Source organism: Ursus maritimus, unplaced genomic scaffold (genome assembly GCF_017311325.1).
Source record: "Ursus maritimus isolate PB19 unplaced genomic scaffold, ASM1731132v1 scaffold_27, whole genome shotgun sequence".
NCBI classification, from domain to species: Eukaryota; Metazoa; Chordata; class Mammalia; order Carnivora; family Ursidae; genus Ursus; species Ursus maritimus.
In genome coordinates, this window is record NW_024425230.1 from 24,421,960 (window position 1) to 24,446,605 (window position 24,646).

General features: G+C 58.0%; 2 protein-coding genes across 7 annotated transcripts in view; one reads left to right on the plus strand and one right to left on the minus strand.

Moving 5' to 3' along the window:
- The first annotated feature begins 473 nt into the window (after positions 1-473).
- STARD5 (StAR related lipid transfer domain containing 5) lies at positions 474-8,448 on the plus strand. 3 transcript variants are annotated; one of them, XM_040642878.1, is made up of 7 exons: positions 523-665; positions 971-1,189; positions 1,314-1,363; positions 1,703-1,835; positions 6,106-6,223; positions 6,822-6,915; positions 7,822-8,448. In XM_040642878.1, exons 2-7 carry the CDS (start codon positions 998-1,000, stop codon positions 7,967-7,969), a joined length of 735 nt encoding a protein of 244 aa, XP_040498812.1. In that variant the 5' UTR covers positions 523-665; positions 971-997; the 3' UTR covers positions 7,970-8,448. The 3 variants fall into 3 exon arrangements, with proteins under 3 accessions (XP_008686034.2, XP_040498812.1, XP_040498813.1); XM_008687812.2 differs by lacking the exon at positions 971-1,189 and having other exon boundaries at positions 474-665; XM_040642879.1 differs by lacking the exons at positions 523-665; positions 6,822-6,915 and having other exon boundaries at positions 7,822-7,959.
- A 3,177-nt stretch (positions 8,449-11,625) lies between these two features.
- IL16 (interleukin 16) overlaps positions 11,626-24,646 on the minus strand; it is a 34,986-nt gene continuing 21,965 nt past the window's right edge. Inside the window, exons 8-14 of one of the 4 annotated variants that reach the window (XM_040642880.1) lie at positions 23,823-23,973; positions 20,811-21,903; positions 19,145-19,313; positions 16,921-17,022; positions 14,094-14,352; positions 13,736-13,858; positions 11,626-12,089 (exon numbers count right to left, since the gene is read on the minus strand). In XM_040642880.1, the coding sequence (XP_040498814.1) occupies positions 11,896-12,089; positions 13,736-13,858; positions 14,094-14,352; positions 16,921-17,022; positions 19,145-19,313; positions 20,811-21,903; positions 23,823-23,973 (2,091 nt within the window). In that variant the 3' untranslated portion in view covers positions 11,626-11,895. Of the gene's footprint in view, positions 12,090-13,735; positions 13,859-14,093; positions 14,353-16,920; positions 17,023-19,144; positions 19,314-20,810; positions 21,904-23,757; positions 23,974-24,646 lie in introns of those variants that run through there. The other 3 variants (XM_040642882.1, XM_040642881.1, XM_008687878.2) reach the window with 3 other exon arrangements.

The window sequence follows — 24,646 nt, forward strand, 5'->3', positions numbered from 1 at the left end:
GGGGGGGGGGGGGGGGGGGGGGGCACCGAGCTCCCCGCTTCTGCAGTCCCCGAATCAGTGGCACAGACGTCCAGATTCCCCCTGGTGGGCACTGCTCAAGGAGCCTTCTCCCTGCCGCCGGCGCTGCAGGTCCCACCATGTCCCCGCCTCCGCGCGCACCCCCAGCTCCCCGCAGCCGCCGCCGGGCATTGCTGAGGCCGACTGCACGGTCGCCCCGCCCGCGGCAGGCCTCTAGGCGCTGGGAGCGGAAGTCCACGCTCCGGGCCGCTAGTGGCTCGGCGGGGCCGCCCCCCAGCTCCGCGGCGCAGGGCCCCTCCCAGGCCGGAGGCGGACCCGGAGGTCCGCACCGCCCTCCCAGGACCGCCCAGCCTGGCCCGGCCGTGGCCGGCCCTGCCAATCTCGGGGCGGGGCGGGGCCCGACTGCCCGCCTGGGCCAATCCGGGGCGCGGGGCGCGGGGCGTGGCCGGGGCTGAGGCTCCGCCCCCGGGCCCGGGCGCAGAGACCTCCCAGACCCGGAGCCAGCCTCCGCTACGGCGCCCCCCGCCACGGCCCCGACCCTTGGAGCGATGGACCCGGCGCTGGCCGCGCAGCTGAGCGAGGCGGTGGCGGAGAAGGTGCTCCAGTACCGGCGGGACGAGTCAGGATGGAAGATGTGCCGGGAAGGCGTGAGTGAGGAGCGGGGCAGGAAGGGGTCTCTTGCTGCCTGGGGCTGGGGTCTCCGAAGACCCCAGGCTCCTCCTCTTCCTGCTCCTTTCTGCTCTCCAGTACCCTGGAGCTGGATGGGGTGGGGGTAGATTCCATCGAGGGTTGCTTCCTTAAAAACACCTGGGCCTGTTGTGTGCCCGATGACCCCGGGATACGTATCTGCCCCTTTTCATTGAGTGATTTGCCCAAGGTCACCTGGCTAGCAAATGGTGGTTAGGCTCCACAGCCGGCCCTCATCTTAGCACGAGCCTCTGTGCGTTCCCAGGAGGTGGCGTGGGAATAGTTTCTGCTTATGCGGCGCTTCTGGTTTTTAACGAATAGACGGAAATTGAGGAGACACATGGCATGGTGGCTTTTAGGAGGTTTGAAAACCACCCAGAGCTCTCGGAATCAGCCGGTTCAGATCTCCTGCTCCATCAAGTTCTACTGTGGGAAAGGTCTACTGTGCAGGACCTGTCCCTGCTCTGCCACACGAGTCCGTCAGGTCAGCTTGGAGCCTCGCATCTCTTGAGGCTCCAGACTTCTCGTCTGTAGCACAGGGGAGTGGGTCAGGTGATGTCCCAGAGCCTTTCTAGCTCTAAATTCTACGATTCTGTGCCTTTTGACAGAATGGAGTTTCAGTTTCCTGGAGGCCATCTATGGAGTTTCCAGGGAACTTGTAAGTGCATGACGCCTTGTCAAAGTTTGTCAGAGGTGCTGCTCCCCTCTTGAGGTCTCTGTGGGTTTGCTTCCTAAAATAATTCCAGTCTGCCCTAGCACCCTGGGATCCACTTGCCAGTTCTCTTCCAGGAAAGCTTCTGTTGTTATCTAAGTCATTTCAAGCAGACTCTGTCTCGGGAGTGCTTACGGTCCGTTTCCGCAGGTCTGAGGGGAGGTGGGCTGGTTAAGTCTCAGCCCCTGATCTGCAAGCCTGTCTTAAAGAGCAGTGACAGGTGTATGGTCCCAGGAGCAGAAGCTTGGGTGGAGGCCTGGGCTCACATTCCTTCTTGTGCTCCAGGTACCGGGGAGAAGGCATCGTGCATGCAGCGCCGGAAAAGGTGTGGGCCTGTGTCAAGCCACTTGCTGGGACCCTTCGAGACAAGTGGGATGAGAACGTGAGCAGCTTTGAAATTATCGAAAGCCTCACTGATGTAAGTCTTCCCAAGCCCTATTACCCTAGCAGTAACCTGACCCTGTCCCTCTGGAGGGGGTCAGGGACACCTTTTGGCAAGGGCAGGACCCCACGCAGCCCCGGCGCCCGGCAAACGCAGGCTGCCCGCTGCTGGCCACACTCAGGCCCAACCTTGGCCCGGGTGCAGGTGGGAAACCGTGTGACCAGATGGGCAGAGAAGTCCTAAGCAGAGCACAGAGAAATAGCGGCTGCCGATGAAGGCGTGCAGCGTGAGTGTGGGCTCTGAGGGCGCTTACGCAGTGCCTGGATTTGACTCGTCAGCTCAGGTTTGAAATAGTGCCCCTCGATGGGGCCGTGATAATGAATCCGGAGTCGTGGCCAGAGTCCGGATTCTCTGCCAGCTGTGGGGTCCGCCAGGTGGCAGCCCTGGATTACACTTTCTCCGTCGGTACAATGTATGTCATCCAAGCCAGCTCTGCCCGGTAGAACTTTCCAAGTGATGGAAATGTTCTGTGACAGCCCTGTCCACTGCAGTAGCCCCTAGGGCCCATGTGCCACAGAGCACGTGAGAGGTGTCTAGTTGGAGGAAAACGAATTGTTCATTTTATTTATTTTTCTTTACCCTCATGGTAAATTTAAATAGCCACGTGGAGTGAGTGGCTACCATATCAGCCCAATTCTAGAGGTTTCTGTCCTAAGAACATTAAGTGTTAGGGACTTGGAGCGTTAAGAACGCACCTGATTTTGATTACAGAATTTAAGAAGAAAAAAATAGTAGCCAAAACTGATGATAAAGTTGCCTTGGGGAAATGTTGCCAGCCTGTTTGATGCTGACGTCCGTGGATGAGACGCCCTCTTGCGTGTTTACACGGATGCTGTCGTGAAACCTCAGGCCGTCATTCTGCGCTGGTCCGTCTGGAGGACCCAGGTGTTCTGGCCTGGACCAAAATTCTTGCTTCAGTTCATTGTCAAGAGTGTATGTGGGTGTTTCCTGAAGGGTGGGGCACACACCCCTGAGACACAAAGGATACTAGGCAAAAACTGACATTGAGTCACACGTGGTGATGTCACCCGGGACTCAGTTCTTTTTTAATTCCTCTCGTTGCTCGAAGGGGAGCGTTTCCGTTAGGCGCTCGTGCCTGTGACAGCCATTTAACACTCGCTCATCTCCTTTATAACACAACCGGCGGCTGGCCTCCGCCTCAGAAGCAGAACAAGAACGCAGCGATCCTCCGTATGTGTATTTTGCAGAGAGTTAAGTAGCTTCCTTTTAAAATAAATTTATCCGAGTTTATAAAAGTGAGCACATTTAGATAAAAATACTGAGTGAACCACCGCCACCCAGGGGCTACCGGAGAGAGTAGAAAATTGGGAAGACAGTATACAAATAATTTTACACATGCTTCCAGTTGAGAAACCACGGGCTAACGGCCTTTACAACAGAACACGAATGGAGTGAGAGAATGACCCTATATGGAGCTTTCTTCTTGAAGGTGACAGTGGCTGCATTTCTGTAGGGTGTTTAGACTTGGGAGTTGAGGGAGTAGGAAAAAGGGAGGCGTCCAAAAGGACTTCATAGGCTAAAGAAGATCCTGGGATCCTGGAGGCCTGGCTCTTACCCAGCTAAGGTGGTTTTTCCCTCCAGCAAAGCAGGAAGAGTGAGACAGTTGGAAGTTTCTTGGAGGGATGTCACACATACCCACCCAGGAGTGGGGGTGGAGTGAGGTTGCGGGTCCTCAGCGTGGGCTTTGTCCTCAGCCAACCTTCTGCCCCCTCATCAATATTACAGGGTCTCTGTCTTCTGAGCACCCTGTTCTTCCGGAAACACATGCCTGTTTCCCTGCCTGGGGCCGCAGGGGACCCTCAGTCCTTGGCCCAGGGCTGAGCCACTGTGGGCCCGAAGCCGCCCCCACCCCTTCCTCCCACCCCTTCCCCCCTCCCCCCCCACAGGTACCCCTCCTGACCCTGTCAGTCCTGTCCTGCAAGTTTTCAGTGTTTTGCATGCGTATCTCTGAGAAATCCTATGTCATCCCCACACACCCACTTGACACCTCACATTTAAACGTCTGAGTCTGAAATTTTCATCATAAATGGCAGAACATGGCATTTCTAACATGTGATAAATCAGAGTTTTGAGCAAAACGATGACCTCATTCTTTTAGCTGTAGCTTCATGACCTGAAGTATTACTTACTATCATTTATTTAAAAATACATTGATGCGATGGGGGCCTGGAACAAACGGTGAAGAAAGAATTCTTGAGACATGTTAGGCGCAGAAAGGTGCTTTCATGAAAGCACAGAGGCAGGGCCGTTGGGCAGAGAGAGCTGTCTGTACTGGGAGAGTGAGGAGCGATTGATGATACAGTTTTAAGTTGGGCGGGAGGTAGAGATAAAGGAAGTTTCCAAAAGGACTTTGATATGCTAAGGAAATCTGCCAGGATCCAGGAGGCCTGGCTGGGATCAGGTGAAGGTCTCTTCCCTCTATCCAGCAAGGCCTTAACAGGAAGGCAGTCCTGAGTTCCTGGACCATGTCTGGCTCGGCCTGACTGAAGTATTTGTCATTCCTCTGCAAGTTGTAAGGAAATTTAATTTTATCTGCTTTCTTTTGCCTTTGTTCTCCTCATCATACATGAACCCATTCTCCCGAGTCAAAAATTTTACATCATTTTTTTTCTTGAACTTATTTTTCCATTGCATGTAGGCTACTGAATTTTTTCCTGATTTATTTATTCTTCAAAGACATCATCCTTCATCATAAATATGTATATAAGTTACATGTATATCTCTCCTGTGACCTAAGACCGCGTGTGAAAAATTTGGATTGAGATATGATTATAATTTATTAAGACAGTATGATTATATTACAAATGTGGATGAAGGACTCTTATACTTAAAAAGTCATTTATTTTACATCTCTCAATGAGAGGAATGGGAGGTCTTTTCTCAAGTTAATTCATGGGCCCATGAAAAGATAAGACTTACTGCTAGAAAGAGGGGTGCCAGGTGACTCTGGAACTCGGGGCTGTAGGTTCGAGCCCCAGGTTCGATGTAGAGATGACTTAGAAATGACATCTTTAAAGAAAAAAAAAAGGCTGAAAGGTAGAGCCTTCAGTGGACAGTAATTGAAAAGAGAAAGACACAGGTTTCGGGTGAGCTCAGGTTCTGGGGAAGGGGAGACGCAGCTGACCTGCGGTGCCTCCTTGCCCCTCAGGGAAGCGGCGAGAATGCAGAGGAGGAGCCCTCCCTTGCAGACTGGTGTTTATCAGCATGATTTTGAGAAATCCCAAAACTCGAATTCTGAGTTGGATGGTTAGATGACAGGTGGACAGCAGCGTGGCTGAGACACAGAGCCGCGGGCGAGTTTATGGATTTACCGCATGTTGCCGCCCTCGGCATTTCTTACCAATACTGTAAATGCTCCTTCAGGAATGATGTGTCCTGCAGCAGGAATCAGGACTGGAAGCCATCAGTTAGTAATATATATATCACTTCTGCCATTCCTGCTACAAAATAGGAGAATTCAGAAGTGTCGAAACTGCCTTGTTTCTAACAGTAAGCTTTGGCCTTTAAAAAGAGGAAGAGGGGAGAACGTGGGATTCTAACTCCAGTGTGCCATGCCTGGCTCAGCTGTTGGTATCACCTTCCTGACGTGTCCCTTTGGTGCCCTGGGAGACTTGGCACCCAGGGACCGCGCCTGCTAGGAAGATTCCGGATGGGAAGGGCGTGCTGTGCGTTGGTACCAAGTGGGAAGGGAGAGCCTGCGTGAAGGAGAGCCTGTTCCCAGGCTGGGGTCTTAGGAAGAACACGGGGAGGCTGAGCCGTCTGGAATGGATTCCCGGTGCCCCCAGGATTGCATGCCTGCCTGAAGACTCAGACCCTGCGGGCAGAGGTGTCTTGGCCGAGACACTCTGAGCCCCAGTCTGAAAACCCAGTCCCTCAAAGTGCAGTCCCTCCTTGCCTGCCCCGCACCCCAGGGAGCTCCATCCCATCCTGCACCTGACCTGTTCTTCTGCACTGGGAACCTGAGAGGGTGGGGACGAGGGGAATGGTGGGAGAAGGCGTGGTGGGTTTGGGGCGACCTTGCCTTCAAGGTGGGAGAATGGACTGGTGGGGTGTTCTGAGATTGGGTGAGGATCAAGGGGTGCTCCGTCCAGGGCCAGGGCTGGGGGGCCCAGAAGGCTGCCCGGGCACAGCGGAAAGGAGGTGCTTGCTCTGAGGGCCGGACCCTGGGTTGGGGCAGGGGCAGGGAGACCTCTGGGCGGCCACTGGACTCCTCCATGCTTGACAGATGCTGTGCGTGAGCAGAACCGCCAGCCCCCCGGCCGCCATGAAGCTCATTTCCCCCAGAGACTTTGTGGACTTGGTGCTCGTCAAGAAGTACGAGGACGGGAGCCTCAGTTCCAGCGGTGAGTGACAGCCGGGCGGCCACCAGGGCACTCACGCCCTGGGTCCCTTGTTCTGCGTGCACCTCGCCTCACCAGGTGCAGGGGGATCGTGTGCCGTGGGGGGCCAAAGGGAGCGAGTGCACAGGCCAGTCATTGGACGTTCACGCCACAGATGTGGCCAGCACCGCTCATCATTCCCGCTGAGGCTCCTGGTCTACCCTGTTGATGTGCGGGGTGGTGGCACTGTCCCCTCCCTCCCGCCACTGCGCATGTCCCCCTGCCTCCCAAAAGCTGCAGCCCCTGCCATTCCTCCGCATCTTCACGTGGGGACAGATGGTGGATTGGAGGGGGTGCCTCCCTCCTGCCCCCAACCGTGGAACACTGTGGAATGTTCTTTTCTCTGAGATGCCGGCAGACTTGGGAAGCCGTGAACATGTTTGTCTGCACGTGTGCGAGTGTGGGTTTGTATGTGTCCGTATGTGAGTGTCAGGGACAGTGGGGTGGGGGGCTCCGGGGCAGGTCCCGGGGCACCCGTGCTGACTCCCCAGACTTCACATGGGGGCGTCTGCGTGAGCTAGGGCTGAGGTCGTAGCTCACTGCCCGTTCTGCTGTCTTGCAGCTGTCCACGTGGAGCACCCGCTGTGTCCCCCGCAGCCAGGTTTCGTGCGAGGGTTTAACCACCCCTGCGGTTGCTTCTGTGAGCCTCTGCCGGGGTGAGGACGATCTCCTGGAGCGAGCGACGTGCCCAGGCCTACGCGTAGCTTAATTGTGGACCGTCTGTTCACTGGGCGCATTAATCACAATTGGCAGGAATAAAGCTGCCTACGGCCCGCGGGCTTGGGCATTACGGAGCCTGTTCTCTGCACGTTGGGGACACAGTGTGCCCACGCACTAGCACAGCGGGAGGAATTGTGGGAGGCCTTGTTCTTACTGTTTTCAATGTGGGGCTCCCCCTCCGGCCCCATAAGGCGGGCTGGGCAAGTGTCGTGGTCCCATTTAGCAGATGAGAGAACGGGCTCAGGGAGGTCACGGGATCTCTCCCGGGTCAGAGGCTGGCAGTGCAGGGCCGGAGGGCCAGGTCTTCGCTCCTGTGCTCTTTGACCTCTGTCCGCCAGCCCAGAGCGGCTGAGGGTGGCTGTCCCCACCCTCTGTCCCACCCGGGGCTCGTCTCCCCTTCACGAGGAATGGGCTGGAGATGCCCGACGCTAAGCTGTAAGTCAGCCGCAGAGCTGAGCTCAGGGAGGGTTCTGTCCCATTTTCCCGGTTCTCATTCCCATGTTTGAGAACGTGGGCGTCCCAGTCCCAGGGCTGATACTCAGTACAGAGTAGAGGAGCCACAGCCTGGAGCGGTACATGCCGGCTTGCACTGCTCATCTGCCCACCCCGTCCCTCTCCAAGTCTCAGTTGCCCTGTCTGCAACTGTGCGGAGGCCGGGGTTTTAAAGGGTCGAAGCCCTCGGCCGCCGTGATGGGCAGGTGCCGTGCAGGGTGGGGCTCCCGCTGACAAATCTCAGCGTCACAGCCTTGTCTCCCAGGGCGAGTGCTCCTCGGCGGCCCCGGTGCCCCGCTCCAGGTGCCCCGCTCCAGGTGCGTGACGCGGCTCTGCTCCTGTTTCCCCAGGGAGCCCGACAAGACCAACCTGGTCACGTTCTTCCAGACCGACCTCAGCGGCTACCTCCCTCGGAGCGTGGTGGACTCCTTCTTCCCCCGCAGCATGGCTGGCTTCTACGCCAACCTGGAGAAAGCTGTGAAGACCCTGTGTGACTGACGTTCTCACCTCCTGGCCAAGGGCTCCTGTGACTCATCACAGAGCTCCCGGGGTACTGGGAGCTCGAGGGCCAGTTTTCACCCTTTGGGACCTTCCTGGGGACAGCTCATCTCCGAGAAGCCTGCCAGAATGGCCCCTGCCGCCCCACTCCTCCTCCCCCTTGGGGCTGGCTTGGGGGAGCCTCTCCTGTGCCCTGTCTGCTGGTTGTCTGCACCCCTCCAGCCAGCAGACCCCAGGGGATGCGGTCTGCCCGAAGCCTGTCTTGCCAGTCACCGCCAGAGACGGCGTGCCCCCGTCAGCGAGATTCCCCATCGACACGGAAAGCCCCGCTCTGCTGCCTCGTTGGCACCCAGTGCCCTCCCACCTGGGAACACTGCACCAGACGTTCCCCCTTAAAAAGATAACGGTTTGGAAAATAGTGTTTTCATAAATGAGATAGGCATTGAGGAAAAATACATTCACTATTTCTTTTTGTTGTATCTTCTATTCGAATCGGTCATTTCCACTCTTTCCCACTGAGTTAAGGCCTGTGTCCCCAGAAAACCCAGAGAGTATGCGTGTGCCCCAAGCCGACTCCGCAGCCTCGGGGCTGGCACGCTCTGGGATGATGGTGAGTAGGGCAAGCCCCTCCCGCCTCTGAGGAGGGCCTTCTCCCCCTCAGCGTTCGCCCTCTCCTACCGTCGGTCTAGAAGCCGGGGCTGGAGTCCTCCCTGGTTGGGCCACACTGCTGTCAGGGTAAAGGATGGGAGGGCAGGTCCCCTCCAGCAGCGCTGGCTGGAGTCCCAGCTCTGGGCTCTGCTCTGAGACTGCGGGGCCCGCACCATCCTGGCCCACCGTGTGGGTCGTTGGAACTGGGGAGCACGGCCTTGCCACTGGGAAGGGGTGGCCTCGGCTGCCACACGAGGTCCCTTCCCTGTCTCCAGTCAGGACCACACAGCCTGCTGGTGAGGAACACGCCCTTGTGTCTGACCGGAGTGTCCTCGTGTTGCAGTGACTACTGTCAGCAGGAAATTTCCAGAGTCCTCCGAGTGGCAGTCAGCCCCCTTGTGCATAGTAGCTCAGATCCCCACCTTCGAGTCCTGGGGTGTCTGTCTCCGGATGTGCCAAAGCAAGAGCCAGCTTTGAAACAGGAAAGCTCCGTGTCAAGGGTTAGAAAGCCCCCTTCTTACGGGTTGTAATGGGCCACAGATCCCACAGTGGTGCTGTTGGGATCATCCAGCCAACTTACCAAGAAGTCTTCATCAGACTCTTGAATTTAGATTTCATTCTCTCGGTAAATACGTAGCAGGTCCCTACTCTGCCGGGTGCCAGCTGAGGAGACCCCAGAAGCCACTCATGCCTCCCTGTCCAGCAGGGTGGAAAGCCAGCCCCCTGAGGACCTGGGTCACAGGGTCCACCGGGTGAAAGTGCACTGGACTAGGAGTCAGAAGACATGCACCCGGGCCAGTGCCTGCCGCTCAGAATCTCTGTTCCTGAACAGCACCTGCCCCTGCCCGTGCTTTGACGTCCCGTGTTTATAGGACAATGAATAGCAAGCCCAACATAGCCTGCCGTTCAAGAGCCCGTGCAGACGAAATGACGTGTGGACTGGTATGACACGGCTTGAAAGGAACCAGGGCTGCCTGGGAGAGGCCCTGGGGAGGGTTCCTGTCCATGGGGTGGAAGTGGGTCCCTGACAGTGAGCGGTGATGAGGTGTTCGGGGTTGACGGGAAATGTCTAGCCAAGGCCCTCTTCTGTGCTTCCTCTGCTCTGAAGACGTTGGCGCGGGAGGGCCAGATCTCCCGTGTCAATCCCGGCACCAGGAAGAACCAATGGACGAGCTCTTGGGTTAAGACCTTGCTGGTTCCCGGACTGAAGACCCTCCCCCCACCCCCTGAGCATGGAGACTGGAAACTTGACCGGTGGTGGTGTCCTGAGTGGGGAGAGGGGGACCCTCTGAAGCAGGAGGAGGGACCCTTAGCTGCGCCCTAGTCCTGAGACAAGCCTGCCCAGACCTGCAGGACGGCTTCTCTGTGTCCCTGGCCCATGGCCAGCCCTGTGCTCCTGCATGTCACCTGCTCCCAGTCCCGACGGAAGGCCACTCCACCTTCCCTGGGCTGGTCCACATGCCTGACCCGGCTGCTGGCCCAGTAGTTGCCCAATTGTCCCTGAGAGGTGATGGGGGCATGGGTGTGCCTCCGAGTCCGCGTGGCCTCGTGGGCCAGCCCTGGGCAGGGTCCTATGGCGTGCGTGTGGAAGTGAGTCACGCCTCCCAGTGCCAGATCACAGTGATCGGCAGTGTTTTTAAACCTGAAGAACCTGTCCGCACAGTGTCTCAGAGTCCTTGCCCAGCGTGGGGCATGACAGGTTTCGGAAGGGGGTGCTCAAGGCGGCAGGCAGGACGCGACTACTGTAAGCCACTGCTTCCCGGGGTGAGTGGATCAGCGAGCTGACGCCCTCTGCAGTGACGTCACATGCGGCATTTGCGTGAAGAGGGGCCCCCGTTGGGTTTTCTAGGAGTTTACTGCCCGGAAACGGTCTTTGCTTCCTGTGGACCCTGGAGAAGCCACCAGACTCCACTGACGTGGCCTCAGCACTCCCAGCCTAAGGATAACTCACTTTCGTGTTGACTCCAGTCTCCGCCATAGTCACGGGGCTGGGGCAGGGCTGGGGCGGGGCTAGGGCAGGGCTGGGGCGGGGCTGGGATGCTGCCCGGGGTCTGGTCAGGGAGCCCTGGTTGCTGCTGATAGATCTCTGTCCTGAGCGTGGCCATCGGGCATTAAGAGATGAGCAAACCAGACATCCATTTGGTCGGGCACTGGCCTCTCCGTCTGTACCAGATCCCAGAAAAGAAGGGCTTAATCTCTGCCTCCTCATTCACCAGCATGGACAGGTCACCTGCCGTCTCCCGGTCTTGGCGCCCTCACCAATACAATGGCACAAAACCACGCTCTGTAGACACCACTGTGATCAGTAAAGACCGTGTCCCCTGAACGCCAGCCCAGTGCGCGGCGCGTGGCAGGGAAATGGTAGCCATTTCTAGTTCACCCTCTTGTACTCGTGCTGCTCTGTGCTGTTGGCACACCTGCTCACACCTTGAGTCTCACCTGACTCCTCTTTGCCTCCCTGCCCCACCACCCGGTACCACCCTTACCTAGGATCCTATCTCCAACCCAACCAAAACCAGTTTTGCGAGTGTTCTGTGGGGTGGGTTGTGTTTTCCCAAAACAGCCCAGCAGCATCTCCCCACCCTTGCACCTGGGCCACCTCCTCCTGATAGCGCCCAGCAGAAGCTGCCGCGGGGCCCTGAGGCAGGGTCATAAGAAGGACACACTTTCTATCTGGCTCTCCCCCTTGCACCCAGCCCTCATGTGGTGAGGAAGCCCAGGCCCCAGGGCGAGGCCCCCGTGAGTGTCCGGACTGGCCGCCCCAGCTCATTTCCCAGCCGACAGCCAGCATCAGCTGCCGGGGCCGCGAGAGACTGACCCTCGGGTGCTTGCAGCCCCCAGCCTTCGAGCTGCTCGGGCGGATGCCCAGGAAAGCAGCATGGCCTGTCCCTCCGAGCCCGCGCACATGGCAGATTCGTGAGAAAAGCAAATGCTGTCTGGGTGTGAATCGTTACACTTTTAGAGGACTTGGAAAATCTGCAAAGCAGGGCATGGATCGCGTACCAAACTAGAACATACCCCTTTTATTTACAGCACCACAGTATTATCAGCACGCTCTCTGTACATAGTCTGTAGTCTGTAGCACCCGGAGCGACGCTGCCCTTCCTTTCGGGACGACCCTCTTGCTGGGCGGCGTCCCGGAAGGTCTGGACCAGGGCAGCGGCCCCAGGAAGCACATCTCTGCCTTCCCCACCCGGGCGGGGGTTAGCAGCGACCCTGAGAATTAGCGGTTGCGAGGAGCTGTGCGTTACTGGCTTTGGTCGGCCCCCAGACTCTGCCTACGGGTCTCCAGCAGCTGCGGTCCCCTTGGCCTGGAGGCTTTTCCTCCTGATGGCGATCGTGACCGGTCCGTCAGGCAACGTCTTAATGATGTTCCAGGCTTCAAACCGCGTGAGGCCCTGCACGGCCGTGCCAGCCAAGTGTAAGATTTCGTCCCCTGGCTGGACTGTCTCGCTCGGCTCCGAGGCTGCCCCTGAGAGGAGGAAGAAGAAGATAACGGGTTGCACAGGTGACTGGGGAACAAGGAAGGTTACCCCCGACCCTCAGTCTCTGAGGAGCCAGGACAACTCGGGAAGGAACAGGGTGCCCATCCCTTAGGAGCTCGGCAGTGGGTCTGAAAGGAGGCTTCTTGTCAGATGGTGACCTCAAGGTGGGCATGCCAGCCTCCAGCTCTGTGGCCCTTGGGAAAGGTGCAGCCTATGTGTCCCCAGAGAAGGGAGGTTCCAGGAAGCCTCGAGCCCAGAGCCAGGTGGAGACTTCATGGATCATAGAGGCCTCTGGGGAACTGCTTCCCCTCTGAGCCTCCACATTCACCAGCCCCACACCCTCCGTCCACATGCGGTCTCTCCCCTTCGAATGAGCTCCCAGGCACTGGGCGGTGTGGGAAGGGGGCTGGTGAGTGTTCACAGTGCCTGACTCTGCACGGCCTGGAGAAGACCCCCGCATCCGTGTGAAGAGGACGTAATCGTGTATGGCCCCCACTCTTTCAAAGCTGCCTACGGAAAGAGTGTTACTTTATTATCTATATTGAAAGAGGATTTCCCATCCGTTTGATACAATGATATTCAGAAATAGTGACTAACAGCTGATAGTAATGAGAATAAAAATTGCTGAAGTATATCGGCCTTTGTGCCTGTCAGGTGTCCTGCTAACACTACGCGTGTGGCAATCGTCCCATTGCACCTGCCAGGAGCCCGAGGACGCGGGTAACCAGCTGAGCTTCAGAGCTGCTAGTCCCCCTTCGAAAGTCAAAAACGTCTTTCCGAGAGTTGGAGTAAACATGGATTCCTGGGGACCCCCCCCCCCAGTGAGCCTCCGTGCACCCCGGGTCCAGACACACCCCACACCTCTGTGTGGACCAGGAGCTTCCGGCCCTGGAGACAGTGGTCGCTCAGCAAATGAGAGGCTGAGCTGGGACCGGAACCCGGGTCCCTTGACTTCTGCCTGGTGCTCTCTGCCCACAGCTCCCCGCTCTGTGGGGCTGGGGCTCCAGCTTGAGGAGCAGTGAGGACAGGGATGGTTCTCCGTGGGAGCTGCAGGCCATTCACGATGTTCACGGGAAAGCCTGAGTGACCCCCCCCCCCCGCCTTTATGCCGGCTTGCACCTCAACCCGTGCTGAACAAAATGTCAACATTTTGCATAAAACCAGGAGCTGACGGGTCCGGGATGAGGGGGAGGCGAGTGAGGTCGAGTGTGTACAAGTAGAAAGTCATACTCTGTCCTTAAACTTTGATGTTTTGTTCACTACGAATTTTGTTTAATTAATTTTAATTTTTAGAAATAGTGCGTTGAAATTGGCTACTGCAGATGTGGGGACCCCCTTCAGTGCTGTGCCCCCAGCAGTGCCTCCCCCAGCCTCGCTCTAGTCCCGGCCCTGCCCAGCAGAACCAAGCCCAGGGCTCAGTCACTTGCGAGGACCCAGCGAATGAGAAGGAGTAAGGGGATGTCTCAAGCCGAGGAGAAAAGGTAGAAAAAGCAGAATCGAGTCCCTAAGAGGCCTGCCCGTCTGCCTCCAGGAGGGCACGGGGCTGTGGGAAACCGACGTGGCCCAGAAGGTGCCCAGAAGCCTTGTGGGGGCCTGGCCCCAACACACACACAGACTCAGACGCACACCGCACCTTTGAAAATCCTGTTCACGGTGAGCGGCTTGTCACCGAGCAGGGAGCCCTTCCCACCTTCCAGGCTGAAGCCCAGTCCCGCAGAGGTCTTCTCCAGCGTCACCGTGTGCACTGTGGCCTCCGCTGCAGGGTAAGCACAGGGACGTTGTTAGGGACGCCCCCCTCTCCAGGGCAGCGCGCGAGCGGGGAAGGCCTCTGGCTGGACTTGCACCCGTGCCCGTGCTCGTACAAACACAGACACCCATCCCCAGCCCATGCCAGGCAGGCCACACGCGACTGAGCAGCCCCAGCAGGACTGGCCCCAAGTGGCCAAAGGCGATGTGACCCACGGGGCCTCGCCCAAGCTCAGGGCACTTACTGGAATCTACAGAAACGTCGCTGGCCACAGAGGCTGAGGCCGTGGAATCCGTGGAGGAGTTCAGGTCGGGCGTGGCTTCGAGAGCCGGCTTCCGGGTGACGATCACAGCTTGCCTGGGGTCCCGAGCTTGACGGAGGATGGCCAGGGCGTCGCTGTGCGTGGCCCCTTTGAGGGACTTGCCGTTGATGGACAGAACCTCGTTGCCCTTCTGAATAGTTCCCTCCTGGGAGGCCAGCCCGTTGGGGAACACTCTGTGGACCTGAACAAAGCCAAGGAAGTCAAGACCCAGGAGTCACCCAGCGTCAGATCCAGATTCTTGCAGGAGGCGGATCCCGACCAGTTAGTGGGACCTAGCCACCCAGAGCAGAGATCGCGAGCCACGATGGCCAGACTGGTCCTCAGAGCCCTTCCGAACACAAGGCCCTAGCCGATCACCACAACCCTAGTTAACAATCCCACTCAGATCTTTCACCTTCTGTTCTGCAACAGCGTTTCCCAGAGTGTTTTCTCCGAAGCACAGATTCTGTGCCACATTAACAGGCGTTGTATAAAGAAGGTCTCTAAGGTCTAAGGCAGTTAAGAATGCTGGATAAAACGAAAGTTCTGAAAACATCTACAGCCTGTTGAAAAAGGTATTGCAGGCTCTACGAAGCAAATTTACACGATGCTCCTGTGAGAACAGGCAGCACGATGCAGCGATCCCCCAAAGTGTTTCAGCGAACAATCCTTTTCTCCACGCGGAAATTCTCAGGCCCTCATCTTCCGCAGGATGCTTGTTTGAGAAACACTCTCCTAGGAAGTCTGGGCATTTTAAAGCTCCTCCCCCAGAAATTCTGATTCAATTAAAAGAGGTCACCCCACCTGTCCCCTTTCAGCAAAACATGTGGGATTTTTAAAAATCTCATGTCTTTGCCTCTGCCTCTTTCATGAGGTTGATTCTAACGTGCATAATTAAGAGGACCGCATGACAGCGTGCACGGGCTGTCACCGAGACATGCTACCTCGTCATGGAAACCAGGCTCTCTGTTTCTCTAAGTTATTGTGGTGTCCGAAAAATTCTGGGATGCGATCAGAGGCGGCGAGGATCCCCCCGCTCTGTATGAGACCCAAGTATGAAGCAGAAGCTCTGCCGGCATCTCAGTCCCTCCACTGTAGTCCCTCCATGTCCAGCCCCCCTCCGAGTCATGGGGAAGATGATTTAGAGAAGCCAGTGAGCGCCCAGCATGGCCCTCGGTCATGGACGGTGCTCAGCATCCGCCCTCTTGCAATGACTCGGGAAAGGAGCAGAAGCGTTCACGCACGGAGGGAGGAAGAGGAAGTCAGGTCCGAATGCCTGGCCAGTGTGCATTGTTTGGTGTTTGAGTGCTGGCCAAACGGGGTGCAGAGGTCACCGCTCAGGGCGGACCCAAAGATGCTGAGTATTATTCTCACAGGCAGCTCTCCCTGCTCCCCAGATGGAAAGTCAACTGCGCAGTCTTCGTAGCCCGTTGCTGCATGCTTAGGACAGAAATAGGTCCTGGGTGGTTTTATGTGCTTTTTATGTTTTGTGGTTGAGAGCCTGCTTGCAAAGCAGGAAGTCAGTGCTCACACACGGGTGGCTCTGAACGGACCAACAGGAACGGGCCAAGTCACCTGCTGGGGGGGTGTGTTTGATGCTGGCCCACGATGAGCTGCAGGGTTTGTGCTCCGCTGGGCGAAGGAATGTGCGTGAGCCCGCGGAATACACTGAGACAACACGGCCATCGATGAGGACAGTGCACCCCGCTGTGGAGACACGAAGCAGCCACGTCACAACTCAGCCCTTGAGGATGGGATGGCCAGAAACCGTCTGGGTCAGAGAGACGGGGTGGGCAGACAGGTGGGCTGCTGCCCGAGCAGATCGGACCACGTGGGCCAGAATAACGGGGTGCACAGAAGAGGTGCAGGTCCCCCCCCAAGCTCCAGCTCATCCCCAGACAACAGGGCTGGACCACATGATCCAAAGCCTCAGGCTGCAGCCTGCTCTGTGCTCTGTGAACCCACACAGGAACTGCTGCTTCTTCTTGCCAGCGTGGCCCTAGTGCCCCAGCCAGCCGTCGGCAGCCTCTCCTGTGTCCAAGCCAATACCCCCACTCTCCGGTGGGCAAACCAGGAAAGCAGCCTCCTTTACAGAGCCCGCCTTCCCCAGGTGTCTCTCTACCCAGGTGAGGCCCCTTGCATCCAGGTGTGCTGTGCTTTGTTATCAGGCCTGGTCTGCAGTCCCAGCTGCGCAGCCTTCCACGAGGCCTGTGCTCACAAACCACTCCTGTCTAAATGTTGAGTCACGAACGGGTTACTGGTCTCTTCGTCCAAAACGAGAGACACTGAAGAATATTTGCTTCGAGGTTTTGTTGCTGTTGTTGACTTGAAATTCGCATAACATACAATGAGCCACTTTAAAGTGTACTGTTCAGTGACGTTCAGTGGGTTTGAGTGTTTTAAAATGTCCTCTGAACCTGGAGAAATTCTGGTCCAGCAGTCCTGGTGTGAGGCTGAGACACCTGTATTTTTTTTTTAAGTTTCCACAAGTGAGTGAGACTTCGGGCCTATTCAAGTTGTTTGGGGTCCACAGACGCCTTCCTTGTTCAATGAAGGATCACGATGAGGATAGACTATGGAGTCACGTAGGTGACGTCACAGAGCTTCTTAGAAAGGATGGGGTCCCGACAGCTCCCCTTTAAAACCGTGCCCAGCGGCCTGCTGCCGGCCACTCGTCTGATCCCCAGAGTGAGGCCCTTGCCGACAGGTGTTCCCTCTGCTGGGGCCACTGCCTCTGGCTCTCACGTCCCCCCAGCACACGGCCACTCACTGTGATCACTTTGTTTTCTAGATCCGCTCCTCCTGCCAGGCTGAACCCAAGGCCAGCTCCCTCCTCCTTGTGCAAGATGGTGACGTGGATGCTGTCTAATTGCTGTGGAAGGAGACACGTATATTAAAGACGTGCACCGCACCAGCCCGAACAATTTAAGAAGCAAAGTCAGGCTGATTCGCTCTCCAAGCCCAGCGTGGCCACCTGCCAAGTTCTATCCCTTCCTCAACCCTGTTCCATCATCCGGACAGAGAGCACCGTGCTTTCTGGAGTTGCAGGAAGTTTAGAAGAGAGAGGGCATGTGTAAAATAACAGTGCCGTCTTGCCCCGGCCCGGCCGCCCAGCCCACACCCACACGGGTTCGGACAGGGCTGGGTGGCACGAAGTCAGCTGGAAACCCAGCACGTCGTAACGCAGCTCTGCTGTCTCGATGTGGGGCTGTGTGCGCCCCGAGGGCAGTACTGTTCTGCGAAGCTCACTGCTCCTGCTCTCTTCCTGCTCCCCCACGGGGCACCGCCGCCCATGGAGGAGCCCGGCCGAGTCCTGGCTGCAGCACCCACGGGCACCCGTGCCCACATGCGTGAGCACAGAAGCACATGCACTGCTTCCCACGTGCGCTCACAGGGAGGCTGAACGGCCCCTCCGTCCTGTCTGAAGTCAGAGACGCTCTTTTGGGTCTTGACCTGAGGCCTCAAGCTCAAATGCCTACGGTGGGGGGGGGTGTAGGCGGATCACTTAAAGGAGCAAACTAGACAGACGTGAGACATGGAACTGCAGAGAACCCGGGAGCCCATCTCCTCTGCAGAAGAGCTGCTACCCGACCGCTCCCTGTCAACGAGGAGAGAAGCCAGACGACCAGGTATCAATTCAGGTTTTATCATCTTTAGAATACAATTATTCAGGGCGCCTGGGTGGCTCAGTCATTAAGCGTCTGCCTTCGGCCCGGGGCGTGATCCCAGAGTCCTGGGATCGAGCCCCGGCACGCCCCGCATCGGGCTCCCTGCTCCGCTGGGAGCCTGCTTCTTCCTCTCCCACTCCCCCTGCTTGTGTTCCCTCTCTCACTGGCTGTCTCTCTCTCTGTCAAATAAATAAAATCTTAAAAAAAAAAAAAGAATACAATAATTGTAACAGTCACCACGCAGACCAGATAAAATGCACCTGCGGGTCTGAGTGGCTCTCGGGCCACCAATTTGCACCTGTGCAAGGGAATACCCTGACGTCAAAGAATTCCCTTGCTCTGGCACCACAAGAGCTCCCGGCGTGCAGCTCTGTGACCCCTTGATTGGGAGTTCCCAAGACCCAGAGGGATGAGGGGTCCGCTCCACCCCCCGCTACCCCAGCGTTGGCCCAAATCTCCCCACTTTGACCCAAGTATCAGGTTACCTGCCCTAAAAGAGGCCCTTACCCAGCAGAAAAGCAAATGGTCTCCCAGTGACACCCTAGACAAGACAGCTCTTTGTTTTTGACAAAGCACTTTTGACCCTGTTACTCCGTGTGAATGAAGCCCTGGGGGACGATGGTACCAGGGTCCGGGTGATGAGTGAGTCTCAGTCCAGGCTGAGCCATACCCTTGGCCTCGGGAATTTCAGCTATGATGCCTCCTTAATGCTTTCACCCCAGTCTGGGTGATTCTGGTGCAAAAAGCCTTGCCGATCCGGGACGACCCAGGAGGGCAAGCCCTGGAGCCGGTGCTCATCTGAGCTGAGCTGATCTCAGCTCTGCCTGGCCACTTCCCCTCCTCACGTCTCTGGGGTGTGCTCAGAAGCATATGGGAAGTGGGACTTTCACAATGACTTGAGTGAAATGGGGGAGTTCTTGCAAGCCCTGGGATCAATCACTTCTCCCTGTGCAGGGTAAGTCTCGGGGCGGGGGGGGGGAGCTGGTAACCCAGGCTGCTTACAACAGCATGCTCCCATGAAGCCAGCACCTCCCTGGACACGCACGCCCGGCCACAGCCCGTGGGATGGGGACGCGGCACAGAACTCGGACAAAGAAAACTCTAGAGCCCCACCTTTCCTTCTTATAAAATGGTTGAAAAGCTGCAATAAGCCAATGATGAAAAGTACTTTATAAGCTGCAAAGCGTCCCTCGAGTGGCGGGTCTTGCTGTGGTCCAGTGAGGCAATGTCCCTCTCCCACGGGCACAACCCTGGGGCCTCTTCTGCACCCCCGGCCACGGCTCAGAGTACGGCCTTGGTCACTAAGTGCTTACAGAGGACGCCTACCTTTAACGTTGCTTCATCTAGAACTTTCACTTCCTCAATGAGCTTCTTTAATTCCTCGGAGCTCAGCAGGGAGATGACCGACTGGCCAGACTGAGGGGAGCAGTGGTCCCAGCTCTCAGCTTCCGTGGGCTCACTGAGCCCCTCCGTGTACTCTCTCAGCTCTGACAGGCTTTCATAGAGAAACAGCACATAGTACGAATCAGAATATTAACAGGAGCTCACGGTCGCTGTGAAATCACTCTGTTCCAGGCCTGGGCTAGGCCCCGGCATGCGTTCTGTAACTCGATATAATAAATCAGAGTGGAAACCAGTGTCCCTCCACCAAAGCCGCCAGGACACTGGGGCTTACAGAGGGTGAACGCCTTGCCTGTGCTCACCCGGCCGTGGAATGCCCAGATCCGGGATTCACGATCACAGATCATGGTGTGTCGGTCTCCGGGTCGGGGTTTCTGAATGTCAGCACCTCGCCCCAGAGTGCAGCGGGTACTCGGGACAATTGGCACCAACACTGCAGTGGGATCACGACCACGGCACCTCGCACACACTCACCCCTGCACTCCTTCACGGCTGCCGTCAGCACCTGCATATCCTCCCCAATTATTAGCACCTAATAACCACAAATAGGGCCCATGCAGGCAGCAACTGGTCTTCCTTTTTCTTTAGAACTTATTTCGATATTTGTAGCCAGCTTTTTTCAGCTACACCTCATATTTTGCAGGAAACTGTGGTTTTAGTCAGAAGACATTTTTCCTCCCTCTGATCGGCAGACCTTTACCGCCAGCAGGTGAAGAGAACTGCGTTCTAAAGGGGAGCCTCACAGTTCCGGCCAGAGAACAGCTTCTCAGCCAGGAAGAGCCAGCTCCGGGGAAACCTTAGCGTTACAGGGCACCTCTACGTCTGACCGGCTCCCAGGAGCTCCCCATGGGTCGGTCTGGCTCCCGAGACCCTGCCCTAGACGAGTGTCCAGGCTCGCTCCTGTTCCTTCCCAGGCTGTCTGCGGGGGCTGGAACAGGGTCAATGGGTCTCAAACATTTCTCAGCAGTCTAAGAATAAGAAATAAAGCTGGTAAGTGCAGAGCTGTTCTCGTTCAAGGCAGGACCTCACCCTACAGTGGGAGCCCCAGGGAACAGTGGGGAGCCCCCCCCCGTTTTTTGGAGCAGGTCCTGCCCACTTCCTAATCTCAACTGTAGGGCAAACCGTGAGAGTGAGGAACCTGATCACGGTCAGGGAGTCAGCGCCGGAGCCGGGACTGCATCCCAGACATCCTCACGCCCAGTCCTGGGGCCGCGACCCGTGCACAGAGTGCACAGATCACTTGGGGGGTGACGGGGGAGCAGGTCATCCTCTCCTGGCCTCCGTCTGGCCTTCCTGAGCAGGAGCGGGACATGTCGATGTCATTCGCTTTCCAAACCTTCATGGACAACTCACCAGGGACCAGCAGCGCCTCCCCCCTCCCACCCCTCCCAGACCAGGTGTGGTGAAACAACCCCCTTCCTATGGAGAGTGTAACACACACGCACACACACACGCCCACGCCCGGGGCAGAACAGGCAGAACAACCCCTTAGGGTGCCCAAGACATTGTTTTAAAGCTACGCACGGTTATGAAAGAAAGACTAGAAAGAACAGGAGGACAGGAAGCTGAAGGACAGGCTGGGCACACTCACTTGAGCGAGAAGCCTGTGTCCGAGGCAGGAGTTTCTGCAGAGCTGTTCGCGGCCGGGGCGTCACCGGCCCCCGACGTGGGCGAACCCCCTCCCTTAGGGCTGCAGGGAGTCTGGCCCCAGGAGATGGAAGACGGAAGGCACAGCAGGGACTTCATGACCGCCGACGACACCTGACTGCTGATGGAGTAGAGCTGACTGGTCTTCTCGTCCAGCAGCCTTACCTCCCAGGACTGGGTCCTGGACAGGGGGAAGCTCCGCGCACGCTGGCTCGGCATCTTGACAACGGAGCCTTGGGGCTCCTCGGTCTGTGTGGACAGCAGCCTCGAGAGAGGGTCGGCGTCAGGGAGGGGGGCTTTCTCACTGGACTGCCGTCCTGGCAGAGGGGACCCCGACACGCCTGGCTCACTGGTCTTGGAGGAAATGGGGGAGCCCCGCGGCAGCCGCTCCTGCTTTGGGGGCTGCGGCTCGACGGTGGAGGGAGCCCCTCGCCCGGACGGGCCGGGAACCTGTCCTCCCTCTTGTTCCCCGGGAGGTGGTGCTGCTTCCCCCAAGGAGGCCTGGAGGCTCAGTCTCTGGGCTCCTCTGTGGGGCAGCTGAGAGGAGCCAAAGGTTTCAAAGGAGCTGATCCTCTGTCTGATGGAGGAGGAGAAGGTCCGAGTGGAGGGCCCCGGGCGCTCCCGGGGCGCTGCTGCTGGCTGCGCGGGGGAGGCAGGGTCCGGCAGCCGCCTTGGCTCCGGGGCACGCGTCCTCAAACTTTTCAAGCTTTGGCGAAACCAGGCTGGCTTGGGGGCCACAGGGGGACCCTTCTTCACGGTGCCGCTGTCCGCTGACTTGTAAGCTTTGGGAGGACCGCTGGTGGCATCCAGCTTGGGCGGCGTCCCATCTGGGTGGCCCCGCACCCCGTCTTCTTCACCCAGACCGACGCTGGGCGGCAGAGGCATGTGGCCGTGGTTCTCACTCATGAGGGGGCTAAACAGGTTTTTGATGCAGTCAGAAATTCTAACCCAGGGGTCTTCGGCTGTGAGGTCAAGGCTATAGTCCATCCGAGCCTGCCTCTTAAGGACTGGGTGTTTGACTGGGGATGTCTGAGACCCTGGGGAGCAGAAACAAGGCCAAAGCTGAGCATTACGCCTCCGTCCTAGTTTCAGAGCTAAATAGCAAGGAGCGTTCTGGGGGAGGAGACCGACCCATGTGCTGAGCGCCGGTTGGGGGAGCAACTAACCCCCCCCCCCCCGCCCCAGTGCCATTCCCTGACTGCAATGCCAGCAAGAAGCACAGCAGAACCAGAGTTAGCTTCTCCGCATTTTAGAGCTGGAAGGGTCTGCAGAGAATCTGGGCCAATCTCTGGCATTTCACAACTGAGAAATCCAACATTCACACGGGCAAGGGATCACCTGTTGGCACAGCCAGGGTGAGACCCACGTCTCCTGACTCTAAGTGTCCTTTCCGCTGCACTAAAGCAACGCCCGTAAGTCATTGCCAATTTAAAAGCCAAAGCCATTTCCTTACCTTCTAAAACTTGTAAGCCAAAGGTCCCAGATTGGTGGCCATATTTGCTTTGGACCCACCATCTCATTAAGCGGCACTGTGAACGTGCATGCCTTCAGATGGGGCGCGCCCCAGCTCACCTCGGTTCTTAACCCCCCCTCACTGCTCAGCACCTTACATATCTGTGCGTCTCCTCTGGAAAAGTGGGGAGACTCTCTTACCCAGGGACAGAGGGAGGCCGGCCCCCGAGCCCCACTCAACACAGACGCCAAGTGGACGCGTGACCCTCCTGGGGCCCCCAGGTCTGATCTTGCCCTGGTGAAGAGTACGCCACTCTGGATTTGTGCTCTGGGGGATGCTTAACACCCGAAAGCAGCCCAGCATGAGGAGGACTGACCCCTGCCATCCCCTGTCTCGGTGCGGGGCCTCCAGGGATGCAAACCGTGACAGCGTTAAGCCTCCAACGTATCGGAGATTGTCTGCACAAACCGGAAGAGCTGTATGGTTATTACGGACCCCGGGGCTTTTCCAGGGGCCCCAGGCCTCTCAGCCCGGTTCTGCATTTATCCACCGCTCCATTGCAAGGGGCCGATCTAAAGCTCCGTAGTCGGAGGTTCCGCCGGCAAGGCCTTTGCACACGGGGGTTAGGTGCTCTTGCGAGCAGAGCACAGCACTGTGGTATTCTCCACTGTGTTCCTCAATTGGGGTGACTAAGGGAAAGGAGAGTGGAGGAGGGGAGCCCGCCGCAGTGGGGCACCTGCTCGGGGCAAGATGGGTCAGATGTTTCCACCCATAACGCCCCCCCCAACCCTCTGGGAGCCACTCATGGGCTTTTCACGGAGCATTTCTCGAACAGGCATATGGTTTGTAGCCACTACTGGGAGCTCCCAAGGCCTGAGCCGGTTTGCCTCCTCTCTAGGTCCCTCTGTCCCTCCCTCTCTCCAGCACTTAGCACAGAGCCTCAGGAAGCCAGGTTTCGATACATGTTGGGGAGACATGTGATTTTCCACACCTCGCTGATGAGTGATGGAGGCTCAGAAAAGCAAAGAAGGTCGCCCGGTGGGGCAGAACCAAGTGTCCTACGTGGGTCTCCCTGACCCCAAGTCCTCTGCCCTGACCCTAAATCCTACACATATTCATGTCTCGGCCCATGGGGGGTGCTCGGGAGCACGTCCTCCCTCACGGACGCGTCGCCCGCCAGCGAATGCAATGCCTCATCCCCAGCCTGGGACACGAGGGGCACCGCATGCTGGAGTGCCGCCCCCTCCGTCCTCCTGCCGACTGTCTGGACCGAGCCCCTCCACAGCATCGCCGGTCCGACCACGGGGTTCCCAGCCCGGCAGCGGCCCCCACCATCCTGCCCCCCGGGCACCTCGGGGCTCCTGCCTGCTCACCAATGTGCATCCAGCTGCCACGTCGGGCACAACCCTCCATCCCCAGAGCAAACCCACATCCTCACCTTGTTCCCGGACCGAAACCCAGAAGGTCCTTCCTTCCTTCAGGAAGCCCAAGCTGAAAGCCTACCTGGGCTGCCTCCTCTCCTCCCAGGCTCGGTCTCCGAGGAGGGCGCCGTCGGCGGGCCTGCCGCAGGGCTTGGGCAGCAGGCGAGGGTGCGGGGGGCTCTCCCCGCTGTGTCTTCCTGCGGCGGTGGCGGTGGCAGCCGCTCTCTGGCTTCCTGTGGTGTAAACAGGAAGTGAGACCACGTGAAAACGGTGGCCTCAGCCGTGAGAGGCAGGCGCCCACGGCTGGCACTGGAGAGCCCACGCCCGGCTGCTCCCGTGACTGGCTCCCCGGCAGCCCTGCACACGGGGCCCCTTCCTCCCCGGTGCTGCACGCTCACTGGAGGCCCAGGGCACCCGGGGCTTCCAGGGAGCCCGTGTGCTGCACACACCTCTTCTTTGCCGAGCGTCAAGTCCCTGGGCCCCGTGTGACAGGGACAAGAAGCTTGGGGTGTGGAGGGCGGCTGCCGCCAGGTGAAACCCTGCCCCGGGATGGCGGGAACAGCAGGCCCCTGGTCTTCGGAACGTAAGGTTAGGACACTCGGAGCCAGATGTGTGTCATCACTTCCTGCACGGCTCTCCATCACGGCTGTGTCGCAAGCACGCCGCGAGGATGCCAGGCCCTCGGCACCTGTGCCACGGCTGCCCTCTGCCGCACCTGCCGTGGCCTGGTCAGTCTCTGGCAGGCGTGTTCTCCCCACAGAACCTGGGATGCGGTCTCAGCCTCTTTCATTACACAGCCTCGGACAAGCCAGACCAGCCCCCGAGCCCCCGGCTCCTGCTGGCCTGGAGTTTGCATTCCCCCAGCACCAACGAGGTGCCGCCGGGGCCCCGAGGAAGCAGACAGGT

Coding starts and splice junctions, on each gene's coding strand:
- STARD5 (XM_040642878.1), top strand. CDS start 998: ATGCGGCGCTTCTGGTTTTTAACGAATAGACGGAAATTGAGGAGACAC. Junction 1,364..1,702: donor ATGGAGTTTCCAGGGAACTT/GTAAGTGCATGA, acceptor CTTGTGCTCCAG/GTACCGGGGAGAAGGCATCG. Junction 6,224..6,821: donor CGGGAGCCTCAGTTCCAGCG/GTGAGTGACAGC, acceptor GCTGTCTTGCAG/CTGTCCACGTGGAGCACCCG.